The sequence below is a fragment of the Lipotes vexillifer genome, unplaced genomic scaffold (assembly GCF_000442215.2).
Source record: "Lipotes vexillifer unplaced genomic scaffold, Lipotes_vexillifer_v1.1 scaffold1378, whole genome shotgun sequence".
NCBI classification, from domain to species: Eukaryota; Metazoa; Chordata; class Mammalia; order Artiodactyla; family Lipotidae; genus Lipotes; species Lipotes vexillifer.
In genome coordinates this window covers 1,827,013-1,841,471 of record NW_006775104.1, presented here as the reverse complement: position 1 = coordinate 1,841,471, position 14,459 = coordinate 1,827,013, and the positions used below count along the sequence as shown (strand labels likewise).

The window sequence follows — 14,459 nt, the reverse complement described above, 5'->3', positions numbered from 1 at the left end:
TTTATGTATTTGAATAAAACCTATGCATGTTAACTGCCTCTTTATTCCTGCAAAGGAGACTGATGGGGAGTGAACTGAAGAAGGAAAATGTGGGGCATGTAATTGAAAAATAAGATGGAATAATGAACTTGAGATGCATGTCTGCCACTGAATCATTTTGTGACTCTAAATACTACACTTCATGCTCTGAGTCTCCACCTGGAAGATTATGGTAATATACCTATCTGGAAAGTATGGCGTAAGTCTATTTTTTATAAACATAGAACATCAAAAAGAGTTTTGGACTTTTGGATCCAAACAGGCAAACATTCAAAACGAGAGTCTGGGAAATTAGAATCCTTGCTTAACCCGAAACATTTTCTCCTTGGTTAACAGAGTTTGTAATATTTGAAGATGCTGCTTTAAATCTAGGGTTTCAACAGATTAATAGTACTCACACTTTGTTCAGCCAAAGAAACAGATGAATGGGCAACTTACAAAAGACGAAACACATTTGGCCAAGAAACACATAAAACAATTACCATCTCCACTAATAATATAAAAACTGCAAGCTAAACAACGATGTAACTTTTTTTCTTTTCAAATTGGAAAAAAAATTGAAGTCTGATGATGCAAGTCCAGCTTTGGTGAGTATTGGGGAAATGCACACAGTACTGGTGAGAGTATAAGTTAGTATAGGATTTTTGACAGCAATCTGGTAGTAATTTTAAATCCACATGCCCTTTGACCAGGAAATTCCACTTCAAGGAATCTGTCCTACCTAAATACTCACATATGACAGTCTTTACAATATCAATATTTGTAAAGGCCTGAAAAGGGAACCTAAGCATCCATTAGTAGAAAGTGATTCAATCACTTACAGTAATCCATATTACCATCTGCCACTGTGAAAAAGAATGAATTAAGTCCACAGATACTGACTGGGGTAGAAAGAGGGACTGTGCATGATATATTGTCATAAAAACAAGTTATAGAACAATATGTAGAATATCTCATTTTTTGAAAAAGCTTTGTATGGAAGACACTAAAACAGTAAGAAGAAGATTGTAAAAGAAGTTAAAAGTTAAAGGATGACTTCTTTTTTTACTTTATATACATTATAATTTTTTAAACAAGTATAAATTACTTTTTTTGTTAAAATAGTTTAAAATAGCATGTAATTTTACATGGATAGGCTCTTACAGCTATTTCTTCCTCCATCTCCCGCATTGCACTGGGCCAAGCTCTTTACTGGATTTTCTCCTTGTTTTGGGAGGCATTTTTTAAAAAAAATTAATTAATTTATTTATTTTTCGCTGCATTGGGTCTTCGCTGCCGCACATGGGCTTTCTCTAGTTGCAGCAAGCAGGCTTCTCATTGCAGTGGCTTCTCTTCTTGCAGAGCATGGGCTCTAGGCGCACGGGCTTCAGTAGTTGTGGCATGCGGGCTTCAGTAGTTGCGGCTCATTGGCTCTAGAGTAGCTTCAGTAGTTGTGGCGCATGGGCTTTGTTGCTCCGTGGCATGTGGGATCTTCCCAGACCAGGGCTCGAACCCGTGTCCCCTGCATTGGCAGGTCGATTCTTAACCACTGCGCCACCAGGGAAGCCCTGGAGGGCATTTTTAATATACACAAGTTTTCCCTCTAATTATAATAAAAGAATGTCTATTTATTGGAGAAAATTTGCAAAATTCAGAAGTCTGTCAAATAAAATAAAACAACACTAACCTCACTGTCTAGAAATAAACTGTGCCTATTTTTCTGTATTGTCTTCCAGTCTTTTTAAAATAAATCCTTAATAATTAGAATTATAGATATGGTATTATACAGTGATTTCTTTTTTTTTTTTGCGTTATGCGGGCCTCTCACTGTTGTGGCCTCTCCTGTTGCAGAGCACAGGCTCCTGATGCGCAGGTTCAGTGGCCACGGCCCACGGGCCCAGCCGCTCCGCAGCATGTGGGATCTTCCCGGACTGGGGCACGAACCCGTGTCCCCTGCATCGGCAGGTGGACTCCCAACCACTGCGCCACCAGGGAAGCCCTTATTAACCACTTTTGACATAAGTTTAATAGTTACATAATATACCATGTTGTAGATATACCATCAGTTATTTCATAGTGAACATTTGATAGTTTCTAATTTTTTACCATGGTAAAGAATATGTATATATATGTATATAAAGTATATATTCCATTATATCTCTTGATTGTTTCTTCAAGATAAATTTCTTAAAAAAGGAGGAGGAGTGCAATATTGGCATGAGTATTTTAAAGCCTCAATACATATTGCCAAATTCACTCCCAGAAAGGCTGAATTAATTTGCTCTTTTACCAGAAGGGGATCAAAGTGAATGAAACTTCAACCATCCTACTCTGACCAGTGGCTTAATTTCTAATTTAAATAAAATATAAAAAGAAACCAAAATAATAAGAAGAAATCTTTTTAACAGGTAAAAATGTTTTTCCTTTTTAAAATTTGTATTTACTTGTTGGTGTAGCTGAAAAAATTTAAGTATATTTTTTACTTCAGTTTGTAGTTTAAAAAAGAACATTTCCCTCCATAGTAAAAAATTATCATAGTAACTTCTTAATATTATACGAATATTTATTTGATAGTTAAATTGAACCAGTTGTCTCAAAAATGTCTTTGCTGGTTTGTTTAAAACAAAATCCAACCCAAGACCATGCATTGAACTTGATTATTATGTCTCTTAAGATTCTTTTAATCTACAGTTCCTTTATTTCTCTTTCTTTTTCCCTCTCATTTCTTCCTTCCTCCCTTCCTTCCTTCCTTCCTTCCTTCCTTGCATCCTTCTTTCTTTTCTTCTCTCTCTCTCTTTTCATGTAGTGACTTTTGAAGAGATTGGGTCAGTTGTCTGTAGAATGTTTTATTTTTCCAGATTTGTCTTGTTTCCCTGCAGTGCTGTTCACTTTGATCCTCTATTCCCTGTATTTTCTGTAAATGAGGAGCTAGCTCTAAAGGCATGAGATTCAAGCTAAACATTTTTGGAAAGAATACATCACAGGTGTTGTGTATTTCTTATTGCATCATATCAGGGGTCTAACCTGTAACATCTTGTGGTCAGTCATTAGGAATGTTAAGGTTGACCCCTGATGACAGTGGTGACAGCCTTCTCCCTCCATTGCACAAGTGGGTTTTCCCCTTTGCAACTGCTCAGTAATCTGTGTGGTGCACTTTTGCACCAGAGGAATGTCCTTTGTGCATCCACCATTCACCTACAGACTTTAACACCAATAGTTAATTTCTGCTTAAATCGGTGTTTTCACTTGGGTGGAAAATGATGATTTTATAATTCTATCATTCCTTCTGTTACATTTACTTCCTATTATTCTATTAAATAGAGCTTTCTCTCATCAACTGGGACCACTTGTTTACTCTGAAATACAACTCCTACTAGAAAGGCAAGTTATTTTTTTCCCTTTAATTACCACTTAAATATTTGTTGGCAACTTACAGCTCTTTTGTGAATTATCTTTTTAGTCCCTTGCCTATTTGCAATGAAAATGTTCCTAATTCTCTTGGCATATACTTCCCTTAATTTGTTGTCTGATTCTTAATTTTATTTGCTTTCATGTACACATTTTATATTTTTATTTAATCTCGTTCCCTAATCTTTTTCTTTGTGGTTTCTTCATTGCTTTCATGCTTAGAAATCCTTCTTTATCCAAAGCCAGATCCAACTTTATCTTCCTATAGCTGTTTTAATGGTTGAATTTTTTTTTAAACTATAGAACATGCTTATTTTTTAAAGCACCATTTTTTTTTTTTTTTTTTTACAATTATAGAATACACTTATTTACCATTCCTCTGCTTAAAATCCTTTGAAGTTTGCAGGATATAAGTCAAACTTGGCAGCTTGACATATCAGCTCTTTGGAGTCTGGCCTTTCTTTTAGCTTCATCTCCCATCTACACTCTAGCAACCAGAGGCCACTTGCAGTTCCCTGAATTGTTAATGCTGTTCCATGTATCTATGTCTTTACAAATATGGAGTCCCTTCTCCATGACTCACCACAGCTTGCCTGATTAACTTTTCTTCTTCCTCTTTATCACCTCTTTTTGTAAAATGTTTTCTGTTTCTCTGCAGCTTAGTTACCCCTTTGTGATCCCCCTAGAGCCTTCTGATCATATTTTTATTGACATTTATCTTATTGGATTATCATTGTCTTTATACACGTTTCTCTCCCCATCTCTCCATTTAATGCCTTAAAGGGGAGGACCATATCATGTTTACCATTGCCACTGCCAGCACACATAGGGCACACAATTTGTTGAATTTGTGAAAGGTTAATGAAAATACAGTTTTGGACAATAAACCAAGATAACAGTTTGCAAAAGCCTTTGCAGAGTGGTGGAAATGTCATTTCAGAATTTTCAAGATACAAATAGGAAGCTTTTCCCCTCCATTTCTAAGATATATGGCTATCAAAAACAGTGCTAACCTGAAAGAAAAATAACATCATATAAATATGACACCTATGTGTTAAGGATGGCTTTTTTTTGTTGTGTTTTTTTTTGCGGTACGTGGGCCTCTCACTGTTGTGGCCTCTCCTGTTGCGGAGCACAGGCTCCGGACGCGCAGGCTCAGCGGCCATGGCTCACAGGCCCAGCCGCTCTGCGGCATGTGGGATCTTCCCGGACCGGGGCACGAACCCGTGTCCCCTGCATCAGCAGGCGGACTCTCAACCACTGAGCCACCAGGGAAGCCCAAAAAACTCATCATTCTTGATCACAAATATCATGATTCCTTGTATCCCTAGTAGGAAAAATACATGAGTCCTGGTACCAAGGGGTAGAAGCAGATTGGCATCTCTTATTATGACTCTTAAAGACTAATAGAGGGACTTCATATTTCTTGTCTCCACAACCCTGGGCTCTGAGGGGTTTGAGTTCCTGGTCTCCAAAAGTGCCACACATTTGGCAGGTGATACAAGAATCCCACTGGATTATGAGCTATGGCTGCTGCCTGAGCACTTCAGGCTCCTGTGTCCAGGGACCAGGCAAGAAGAGTGTCACTGTCTTGCCAGGGGTTATGGAGCATCAGGAAGAGGTTGGGCTGCTTTTACACAACTGGGGCAGGGAGAAACATGTATGGAATGCAGATGACCCACTTGGGAGCCTCAACCCCCTGCCCAATTGTGACTGTAAAAAATCAGGAACAGTAACCACAGCCGGAGCAGGGCATGTTGACCAGGGGATGAGAGTCTGGATCATGCCACTGATAAGGCACTGAGGCCAGCAGAGTTGGAAACTGAAGATGAGGGCAATTAGAATGGATAGTGAAGGAGGGGGATGATGATTACATCAATGGTAGCCTTGAGACCAACGGCATCAGCTGTAGCTCATCTCCCTCCCTTCCTTCCTCTAAGTTTTCCCTCCGGAAGAGGTCCACCATATTCCTGGAGAAGTGGGTCTAAGCAACACAGGCATTGGCTGTGGTAGACATGGAGCTAAGCTGCCTAGACTTCCCCTCCCCTCCCCCACCCTTCCAGTGAAGAAATTGCTGCCCAGCTTCAATGCGTGAAGACCCTTCAGGGTCCGTATCAGCTGCAGAGTACTGCCTCATCTGGGGTCACACCCTTCTCAGGGCAGCCTGCATCTGGTCACTGAATGAGGTGGGACTATAAAAGACTGGTCATTTTGTCCCACATAGGGCACTCTGAGAGGCAAAACTCACTCCAGAGCGCCCACTGGATCAGGGAAAGCTTTGTCAGGTCTGAATTGCAGTTTGAACTCTTCTCAATCCTGTTTCCACTCCATTTCCCTTCATAGCTGTTAATCACTAATACACATTTTGCACTCCAAACTCTGCCTCCAGAGAACTCAATCTGTGACAGTGTCCTTTTCAGTGCATCACATTAGGAAACACATAAAGTCAATTTGTTCTATTTATTTATTTGTTTATTTATTTTTGGCTGCGTTGGGTCTTCCGTTGTTTCGCGTGGACTTTCTCTAGTTGCGGCGAGCGGGGGCTACTGTTTGTTGCAGTGCGCAGGCTTCTCCTTGCGGTTGTTTTTCTTGTGGAGCTCGGGTTTCAGTAGTGTGGCTCGCGGGTTCTAGAGCGCGGGCTCAGTAGTTGTGGTGCACGAGCTTAGTTGTTCCACGGCATGTGGGATCTTCCCAGACCAGGGCTCGAACCCGTGTCCTTGGCATTGGCAGGCAGATTCTTAACCACTGCACCACCAGGGAAGTCCTAGTCAGTTTGTTCTGAAATAGCGACATTAACCTTGGTGACTTGGTGGTGTCTGCTAGGCTTCTCCACTGTAAAGTTCCTGATTTTCCCTTTGTTTAGTAGGCAATTTGGGGAGATGTTTTGAGAATATATAAATACCCTGTTCCTCATTATACTTTTGTCTAGTTATGTTGGCATTGGCATCCATTAATACTTTTCTAAGTCCATCATTCTTCCTGTATTTATTACTTGGCATTCTACCTTAAGGAAAAGCTTTTCCTCCTCATCTATCTATTTATATTTATCTATCTACCTATTTATCTATCTTTTAAATTTATATCAGTATGGACTCATGAATTATGTGTTTCACTCATTTTTATTCCATTCAAGGGGGGTTATAAAAATTACAATTATTGTTTAGTTTGATACTGTGATATTGTCACAGATTGGATCAGTGAGAATTCCTTCAAGCTAGCTCTTATGTCCTTTGGATACATCTCTGTCATTCTTTGGCATGTCTTTGCTTTCTGGCATAAGATGGCCCAGGCTCCTATTGTTCTTTCTGTGCCCCAGGCCTGAGGTCAACCTTTTTTCCAAAGATTTCTGGTCCGTTTTATTGGAAGTGGCATTTTGCTCTCTTATTTTTGGGTAACTCCTTATTTTTAACTCTCTTCCCTGACTTGAGAAACCTGTCTTCCATCATTCTCAGTGTATTGACTTCTTTGCCCAAACCTAGAAAACACAGAAATAGTTTCAGAATTGCTAATTAGACTTTAATATTTGTATGACACTTTTTTCTCTTGAGGTAAAATTTACATACAATGAAATGTAAAAATCTTAAGTGTACCATTTAAACAGTTCTGAAAAATTGACACAACTGTGAAACCCAAACCCCTATCAAGATGACACAACATTATCACCACCCTAAAAATGTCCCTCATGCCCCTTTCTAGTCAATCCAACCACTAGAGGGAACCATTTTTATGATTTTCTTTTTCACTACTGATTAGTTTTACTTGTTTAGACTTTCATTTAAATGGAAAAATACAGAATGTACTTTTTAGTGTCTGGTTTCTTTCACTCCACGTAATATTTTAAAAATTATTTTCATGGCCCAGAATATGGTGTAGCTTAGTGAATATTGCATGTGCACTTGAAAGGAAGGTATATCTTGCTGTTGTTTGCCTTTATTTCACCTTCGTACTTTGAAAGAATTTTTGCTGGATATAAAGTTCTAGATTGACAGAGCTTTTTCCTTCAGATTTTACTTCATTAAATTCTGGCTTTTACTTTTTTTCTGATGTGGAGTCAGTAGTACTTCTTGTCTTTGTTCTCTTTATACAACGTGGCTTTTTCTCTGGTTGTTTCTAATATTTTCTTGTAATTATTGGTTTTCAGCAGTTTTTGTGTAATGTGCCTTGGTGAGGATTCTTTGTGTTTATCCTGTTTGGGGTTGGTTTGATTTCTTGTTATCTGTAGATTTATATTTTTCATTAAATTTAGAAACGTTTTGGCTATTATTTCTTCAAATATTTAAAAATCATCACTCCGCTCTTTCTGGGTCTCTGTTTATACAGGTGATATGTAACTTAGTATTGTCCTTCAGGTCACTAAGGCTCTGTTCATTTTCTTTCTTTCTTTCTTTTTTTTTTTTTTGCCACACTGCATGCTTGTTGGATCTTAGTTCCCCGACCAGGGTTCAAATCCATGCTCCCTGCAGTGGAAGCACAGAATCCTAACCACTGGACTGCCAGGGAATTCCTCTGTTCATTTTCTTTTCAACTTTTCTTCTACTTGTGCTTTGGTGTAGATAATTCTTTTGTACTGTTTCCTCATTCTCAGATCTTTTCTTCTGTAGTGTCTAAGCTGCTTTTATGCCCATCCAATGAAGTTTTCATTTTGGATATTGTATTTTTCTGCCCTAGAAGTTCTGCTTGGTTATTTTTATAGTTTTCATTTCTTTCACGTTTTCCTTTAAATTCTTGACCACATTTTTAACAGCTGCCTTAAGTCCTCTGATAATTTCATCATCACTGTCATTTCTGGGTCCATTGACTAATTTTTCTCCTGTTCATGGTTCACATTTTCCTGCTTCTTCACATATATAATAATTTTTATTGGATACTGGACATTGTGGGTGTTACATTGTTTAGTGCCTGGATTTTCTCTTTAAAGACTGTTAAGTTTTGGGCTTCCCTGGTGGCACAGTGGTTGGGAGTCCGCTTTCCGATGCAGGGGATACAGGTTCGTGCCCTGGCCCAGGAAGATCTCACATGCCGCGGAGCGGCTGGGCCCGTGAGCCATGGCCGCTGAGCCTGCGCGTCCGGAGCCTGTGCTCTGCAACGGGAGAGGCCATGGCGGTGGGAGGCCCGCATACCGAAAAAAAAAAAAAAGATTATTAAGTTTCATTCAAGGAAGCAGTTAATTTACTTGCAGATAAGCTTTTTTGGCTTTGTTTGAGTGAATCTAGAATAGCCTTTACTCTTGGGCTAGTTTAGCCTTACCTCTAAAGTGTGGCCTTTCTGAGGTCTTTTTACCAAATTCCCCAACTGTTTAATAGGGTTTTTCCATTCCAGTTGGTCAGAACTTGAATGTTTCCAAACTTTATTTAAGATCTAGTAGTTGTTCAGCTTACAGTTCCCACAGTAGTTGTTATTTAACCAGACTCCTGGAGTTTCATTAAACCTACACCAAAGATTCAAGGAGACTCATGCATATTTCTGGACCTCTTCATCTGGTTCTCTGCCCTGTAAATTTCAGTTGCTTCCATCTCTCATATTTCCAATTTCTCTCTCCTCAGTTAGCGAGAGTACTGTATTCTGCTTAGCTTTCCTCTATCCTGTGCTTTGCCAAATATTGCCAGAAAGAAATCTGGGGAAAACCTTGGCCTTATCTTAATTGTTTTTCTTCTTTCCTGGATCACAGTTTTACGGTGCCTATTGTCCAATGTCTGAAGACACTTGTTTCATAGATTTGGTTCAGTTTTCTATTGTTTGTGGTAGGAAGGTTAGTCTGGTACCAGTTATTTATTCATGGCTGGATCACCATAACATTTTTAAAATGTAAACTTTCTACTGAATAATAAAATGCATACTGAAAAATTGCGTATATCTTAAATGTACAATTTGTTGAATTTTCTTTTCTTTTTTTTCCTTTTCTTTTTTTTTTGTCTGCCCTGTGAGGCATGTGGGATCTTCGTTCCCTTACCAGGGATTGAACCTGTGCCCTCTGCAGAACCTGTGCCCTCTGCAGAAGCATGGAGTCTTAACCACTGGATAGCCAGGGAATTCCCAACTTGGTTAATTTTCATTAATTGAACACATGTGTAATCAACACCCAGATCAAACATTATTAGAACTCCATAAGCCCCCTAGGGGCCCTTTCCAAACATTAATACTACCTAAGGATAACCAATAGTCTGATTTCTATTACCATATATTACTTTTGTATGTTTTTGAACATTATATAAGTGGAATCAAGTAATGCACAATTTTTGTGTCTGGCTTATACCAGTCGATTTTACGATTGTGAGATTCATTCATGTTTTGCATGTAGTTGTTGATTGTTCATTCTCTTTCCTGAAAACTAGTCCACTATGTGGATAGTCTAAAATTTATTTATCCTATGAACATTCTTATATATGTCTTGTAGCAAACATATGAATACATTTCTGTTGCATATATACCTAGGAGTGGAATTGCTGGGTTAACCCACTCCAAAAACCACGAAATTTATATAGTTAGTCCAGACTTACATATCCATATCTGTTTGACACCTCCATTTATAAGCATCTCAAACTTAACATATACAAAACCATTTTCTCCTCCTTCTAGGTTGGCTTAATTCATCTAGTTACTAACGGACTCATCCTTAATGCCCATATTTTCTTTATCCTTCTTGGCAAACCAATCCATTATTAAGTCCCTTGGATTAAACCTCTGATTTATACATGTCTCAAAATTATCCAAATCTTTCTGTCTCTACTGTCATTACCTTAGTTGAAGCCACCATCATCTTTGGCCTTGACTAATGTAACTGTCTCCAGGCTGGACTTCCAGCAAGCCCTCCTGTCCTCTTCCAAACTATTCCCCACAAACAGCTTAAGTGAGCCTTTAAATATGTAAATCTGATCCTACTTAACACTCTATTAGCTACCCATTGACCTTAAGATACATTCCAAAATACAGTCCAAAATCTATAATGTGGCCAGTAAGAGCCTGCATAGTCTGGCCTCTCTGCCTCACCTCAGCTCACGTCGCTCCCTACACCTCAACCACACTGACTTCCTTTCAGTTCCTAGAACACATCAATTTCTTTCATGCCCCAACAACCTCAAACATAATGTTCCCTTGGCCTGAAACATTCTTTAAGGCTCTTTCATATGCCTGGAGCTTAAAAGGCACTTCTTCAAAGAGCTCTTCCCTGATAGTCCTGGTTAATCTATCATCGCATCCACTAATTTTCCTTCGTAGAACTGATTACGATTTATAATTATGTAATGATTTATGCTTTAACATCTCTTGCTCCTATCACATTTTAGATCCATCGAGTGTTATGTTCACTCCTGTAACCCATTGCCTAACACTGTGCTTGGCACATAGTATGCAGTCAGTAAGTCCTTGTTTAATAATGCGCGATCGATGCAAAAGCTGGAAGCGGCTGCAGGAACAGCATCTGGCATTTCTTTGCCAAGGATAGGTGCCTCCCAGTGTGTAGTGGTAGGTGGGGCAGGTCTTCTTGTTCACTCAGAGGGGGCTTTTCCCCCTGCTTGTTCGATAAGTGTTTGCTGTAGGGCCGCGTAAGAAACAAACTGCCTCCAGATACAGGCGGCAGGCGGGAGAGATCAGCCTTATGTATGAAAGACAGCATAATCTGTCACCCGAGGATTTTGCACTCTCTTGACGTACAAGAGGGAAAAGCTGCCAACTCCCTTGGAGGGGGCGAGTTGGTGTGTCTTTCCCCCAAAACCGGATTGGCCTGGACGAGCCGAGGGAACGGGGGCGGGGCTTGATCCCGCCGGGGGCCAGCCACGTCTCACGTGGGGCTGCCCGGCAGAACAGCCACTCCCCGGCCCCACAATGCAATGCGGGCAGCGTCACTCGTAGCGGCGGCTTCTGGCTAGACAGGTATGGCTCGGCCCCTCCCAGTCCTCGTTCGTCCCTTCGCGTCGTTCGAACCCCTGGCTGGCTGCTTCCCTCGCTCGCCACGGCCCCCGACCCTCGCCCTCGGGACTACAGACCTACCTACCCCGGGCGGGAACTAAGCTCTTGGCGTGGGGGCGGGAGCGGGGAGTCGTCGGAGTCGCGGAGCTTTGGAGGGGTGGGATTGCGGGGACTTCGTCCCCAACGACTTGAGTGGTGTGTGGGCCGCGCGAACGGCGGTTGCCCTTCAGCTGACCTGCCCTGATATGGGGCAACTCATAGGGTGGTTATAGGGGGCCCGAGGAGGAGGACAGTCGCTCTGGGCTGCCAGCGGTGGAGGGGGGGGGCAGCATTTCCTGGCGCCCAGGTGTCAGAAACACGGTGATCCTCCTAGGCTGTTTAGGTGGCCCAGAGAGCTTGATGTGGCACTTCCTATTTTTTAGGTAGGGTTACTTTGCCTTTTGTGGGGTTGAATGAGCATTGAACCCAGAATTTTGCCCCCGTTGGCTCACGGAAACCTCTTAAGGCCTTGTTAATGGCACTTTGGGAATGATGTGGCGTAAAGGAGACTTGAGCAATTAGCTCAACAGGTGGAAGGAGGTTTCGAAATAGGAGGCTGAGCCCCCAGCTGGCTTAAATCTCTCTGAAAGTGAAAACAGCTTTGGCTTTTTCTCCTATTTAGTTTCCTGGATCATCCACCTGAGGCAGTGGGAGAGCTTGAGATCCAGTTCCTCCTATGCCTCTTCAGCCAAGGCAAAGCCCAGAGCTACAGTGGCAGCCACCAGGCGGGAGATGTTGGGATCTCAGCTAACAGGTGGAACAGCCACTTTTTGAAACTCTGAATCACATTTTGGGTTACTGGCATTTGCTCACGTTCTAAGATAATAAGGAATTAAGCAATACCTTAAATAGTACCTACAGTTCCTGGTGTATGAAGGTTGTAGTTCAGTATTTGAATATGACATCTGTGACCATGCCCTAACTTAAGGGACATCTGGGCATTTCCTGTGTTGAGAACCATGATCAGTTTAGTGCTTGTGTGTGTGTGTATGAATGATTCTTAGAAATCTAAGTATATTTTATACTGGTGTGTGAACAGAGCCTAGGTCTTTTCAAAGGGGTGCCTGTGACCTTCCTGTCCATGTAGTTGAGTAAGAAGCTTGAATATGTTGAGAGGCAATGTCTCATAGGGTGGTTAGAATTAGGCTTGACTTTAAATCTGTCACTTGGTAGTTTAGGGATTGAATAAATTACTTTCCTGGGCTTGAATTTCCTCAAAGGTAAAATGGAACTGATAATACCTACCTCACAGGTTATTGGAAGGCTTAAATGAGGTAATGTGTATAAAGTGTCTGGTAAATAGAGGGCAGTCAATAAATAATAATAGCAAACACTTAATATTGCACTTTCAGTCTGCAAGGCGATGTTTCGGGTTCCTTACATGTTCCTATAAGGTAGATACCATTAGCGTTTTAAAAATAACCCTATGAGATAGGTACTGTTGGTAGCCACAATTGACAGATGACGATATTGAGCGTAAAGAGACAAAGCTTGCCCAAGTTTACACAGTTACTACATGGTGGAGCCAGTTTTTGAACCAAGGCAATCTGGTTCCAGAGTTCATCCTGTTATCTGTAATACTATACTGCCTCTTAAAGAAAACATAAGCTGTTGTTTAAAATTGTTATTATTATTTCAAAATGAGTAGCTAGATAGTTTCTGTATCACTGGGTTCTTGCCTCTTGTTGGTTATAGGCGGAGCACAGTGATGTAGAGATACAAGAGACTTAGGTTTAAGCACTGTCATATATTAGCAGTGGGACATTGAGAAAGGGCGCCTCAGTTTCCTCATCTGTAAAATGGAGGTTTTACCTACCTCACTCTTTGTGAACTATGAGGTGTTACGCAAATGATTGATGTATTTGTGTATGTGTTGGAGGCCCTCTTCCTAGATGTGGGTATAATCCACTCTGGAACTTGAGGTCTTATACATACTGTGCAGTACAAGCACCTGTAATAGGAATACCAAAGGCTGCTGGTAAGGTGGGGAGCACAGGCCAAGCTGCAAAATAAACTCTGGTTGTTCTTGGTACCCTTTCCCCCTCTTTTCAAGCTCTGTCTCCCTAGTGCCTTCCTGCTAACCTGTGGCTCTATAAAATCCTTCCCTTTTCACTCAATCTTGCCACAACCCTGTGCATCACAATTAGTGTAGCTTTCTCCACAAGTAACTCCCCAAGTCCCAGATCTCAGCTAGCACTTTTATGAAATAGTATGTACCAAGGTAGTGTTTCCCAAACTTTGGTAACATCAGATAGGTAATATAATTTGAATGAGAAGCAGATGAACTTAAAAAAAAAATTCTCCAAAAATTTACACACACATTTGAATGAAACAAAAGTTCTTTATATGTTTAAATTAAGAGAAGAACCTAACACCTCTAAACTGATTTCACAGATACTATTACTAAGCATAGGGCAAAAAAATAAATCAATTGAAAGACCTGTATTAGGTAAAAAATAGTACAGGTGAGATGCAGATATGGTAAGACTTCTGAAAATGGTACTTGGGTGACTGAAGTTTGGGAAATAATGGACTAAAATAAAATATGAGTGATTAACCTATTATGAAATGTTCTTTTATCTTAAAAGAGGCATTTATGAAAGCATCTTGCTGGAAAGTAGATATAAAATGTACTTACATGTTGGGTTTTGTTTATTACTTTTTGAGAGATTACCTTCCTGGAACCTTGGGCCTACAGTCATCACCCCACAAGGTTCTGAAGAAGACAGGTCAGCATCTTGTTAATCTTGGGTCTGAAAGGCTGGTAACCACTGCTATAGGTGTTTGGTGTTGTGGAAGTTTATTTTCCTCAGCCTTTACGTAAACGTTTACCCAGACCTACCTAGATTCTGCTTCGGGCTTTTTCCTCTCGCAGTTGCTATTGGGCAAAGAATATATTAGCCAGCACTCAGATTTCCCTGTGAGTTTGCTGCTGCTGTCTAAAGGCATATGTTATATATTTTTTCTGTTAAAGGTGAGGGAAAATGGATCAGTGGCCTAAAAATGTATCTGTGGCCCCAATAAACTACTACTGGCTCTTGAATCTTCCCATGCAAGTGTTTTAACCTCTTCCTTTCCTCAATTCCTGC

General features: G+C 40.6%; 1 protein-coding gene across 2 annotated transcripts in view; it reads left to right on the top strand.

Moving 5' to 3' along the window:
• Positions 1-11,272: 11,272 nt before the first annotated feature.
• Positions 11,273-14,459, top strand: part of SEC22A (SEC22 homolog A, vesicle trafficking protein) — a 73,424-nt gene continuing 70,237 nt past the window's right edge. The window contains exon 1 of one of the 2 annotated variants that reach the window (XM_007449694.1): positions 11,273-11,295. Coding sequence is in view for 1 of the 2 variants with exons in the window: in XM_007449693.1 (XP_007449755.1) it covers positions 13,999-14,099 (101 nt within the window). In the remaining variant the exon portion in view is untranslated. Of the gene's footprint in view, positions 11,296-13,998; positions 14,100-14,459 lie in introns of those variants that run through there. The other variant, XM_007449693.1, reaches the window with a different exon arrangement.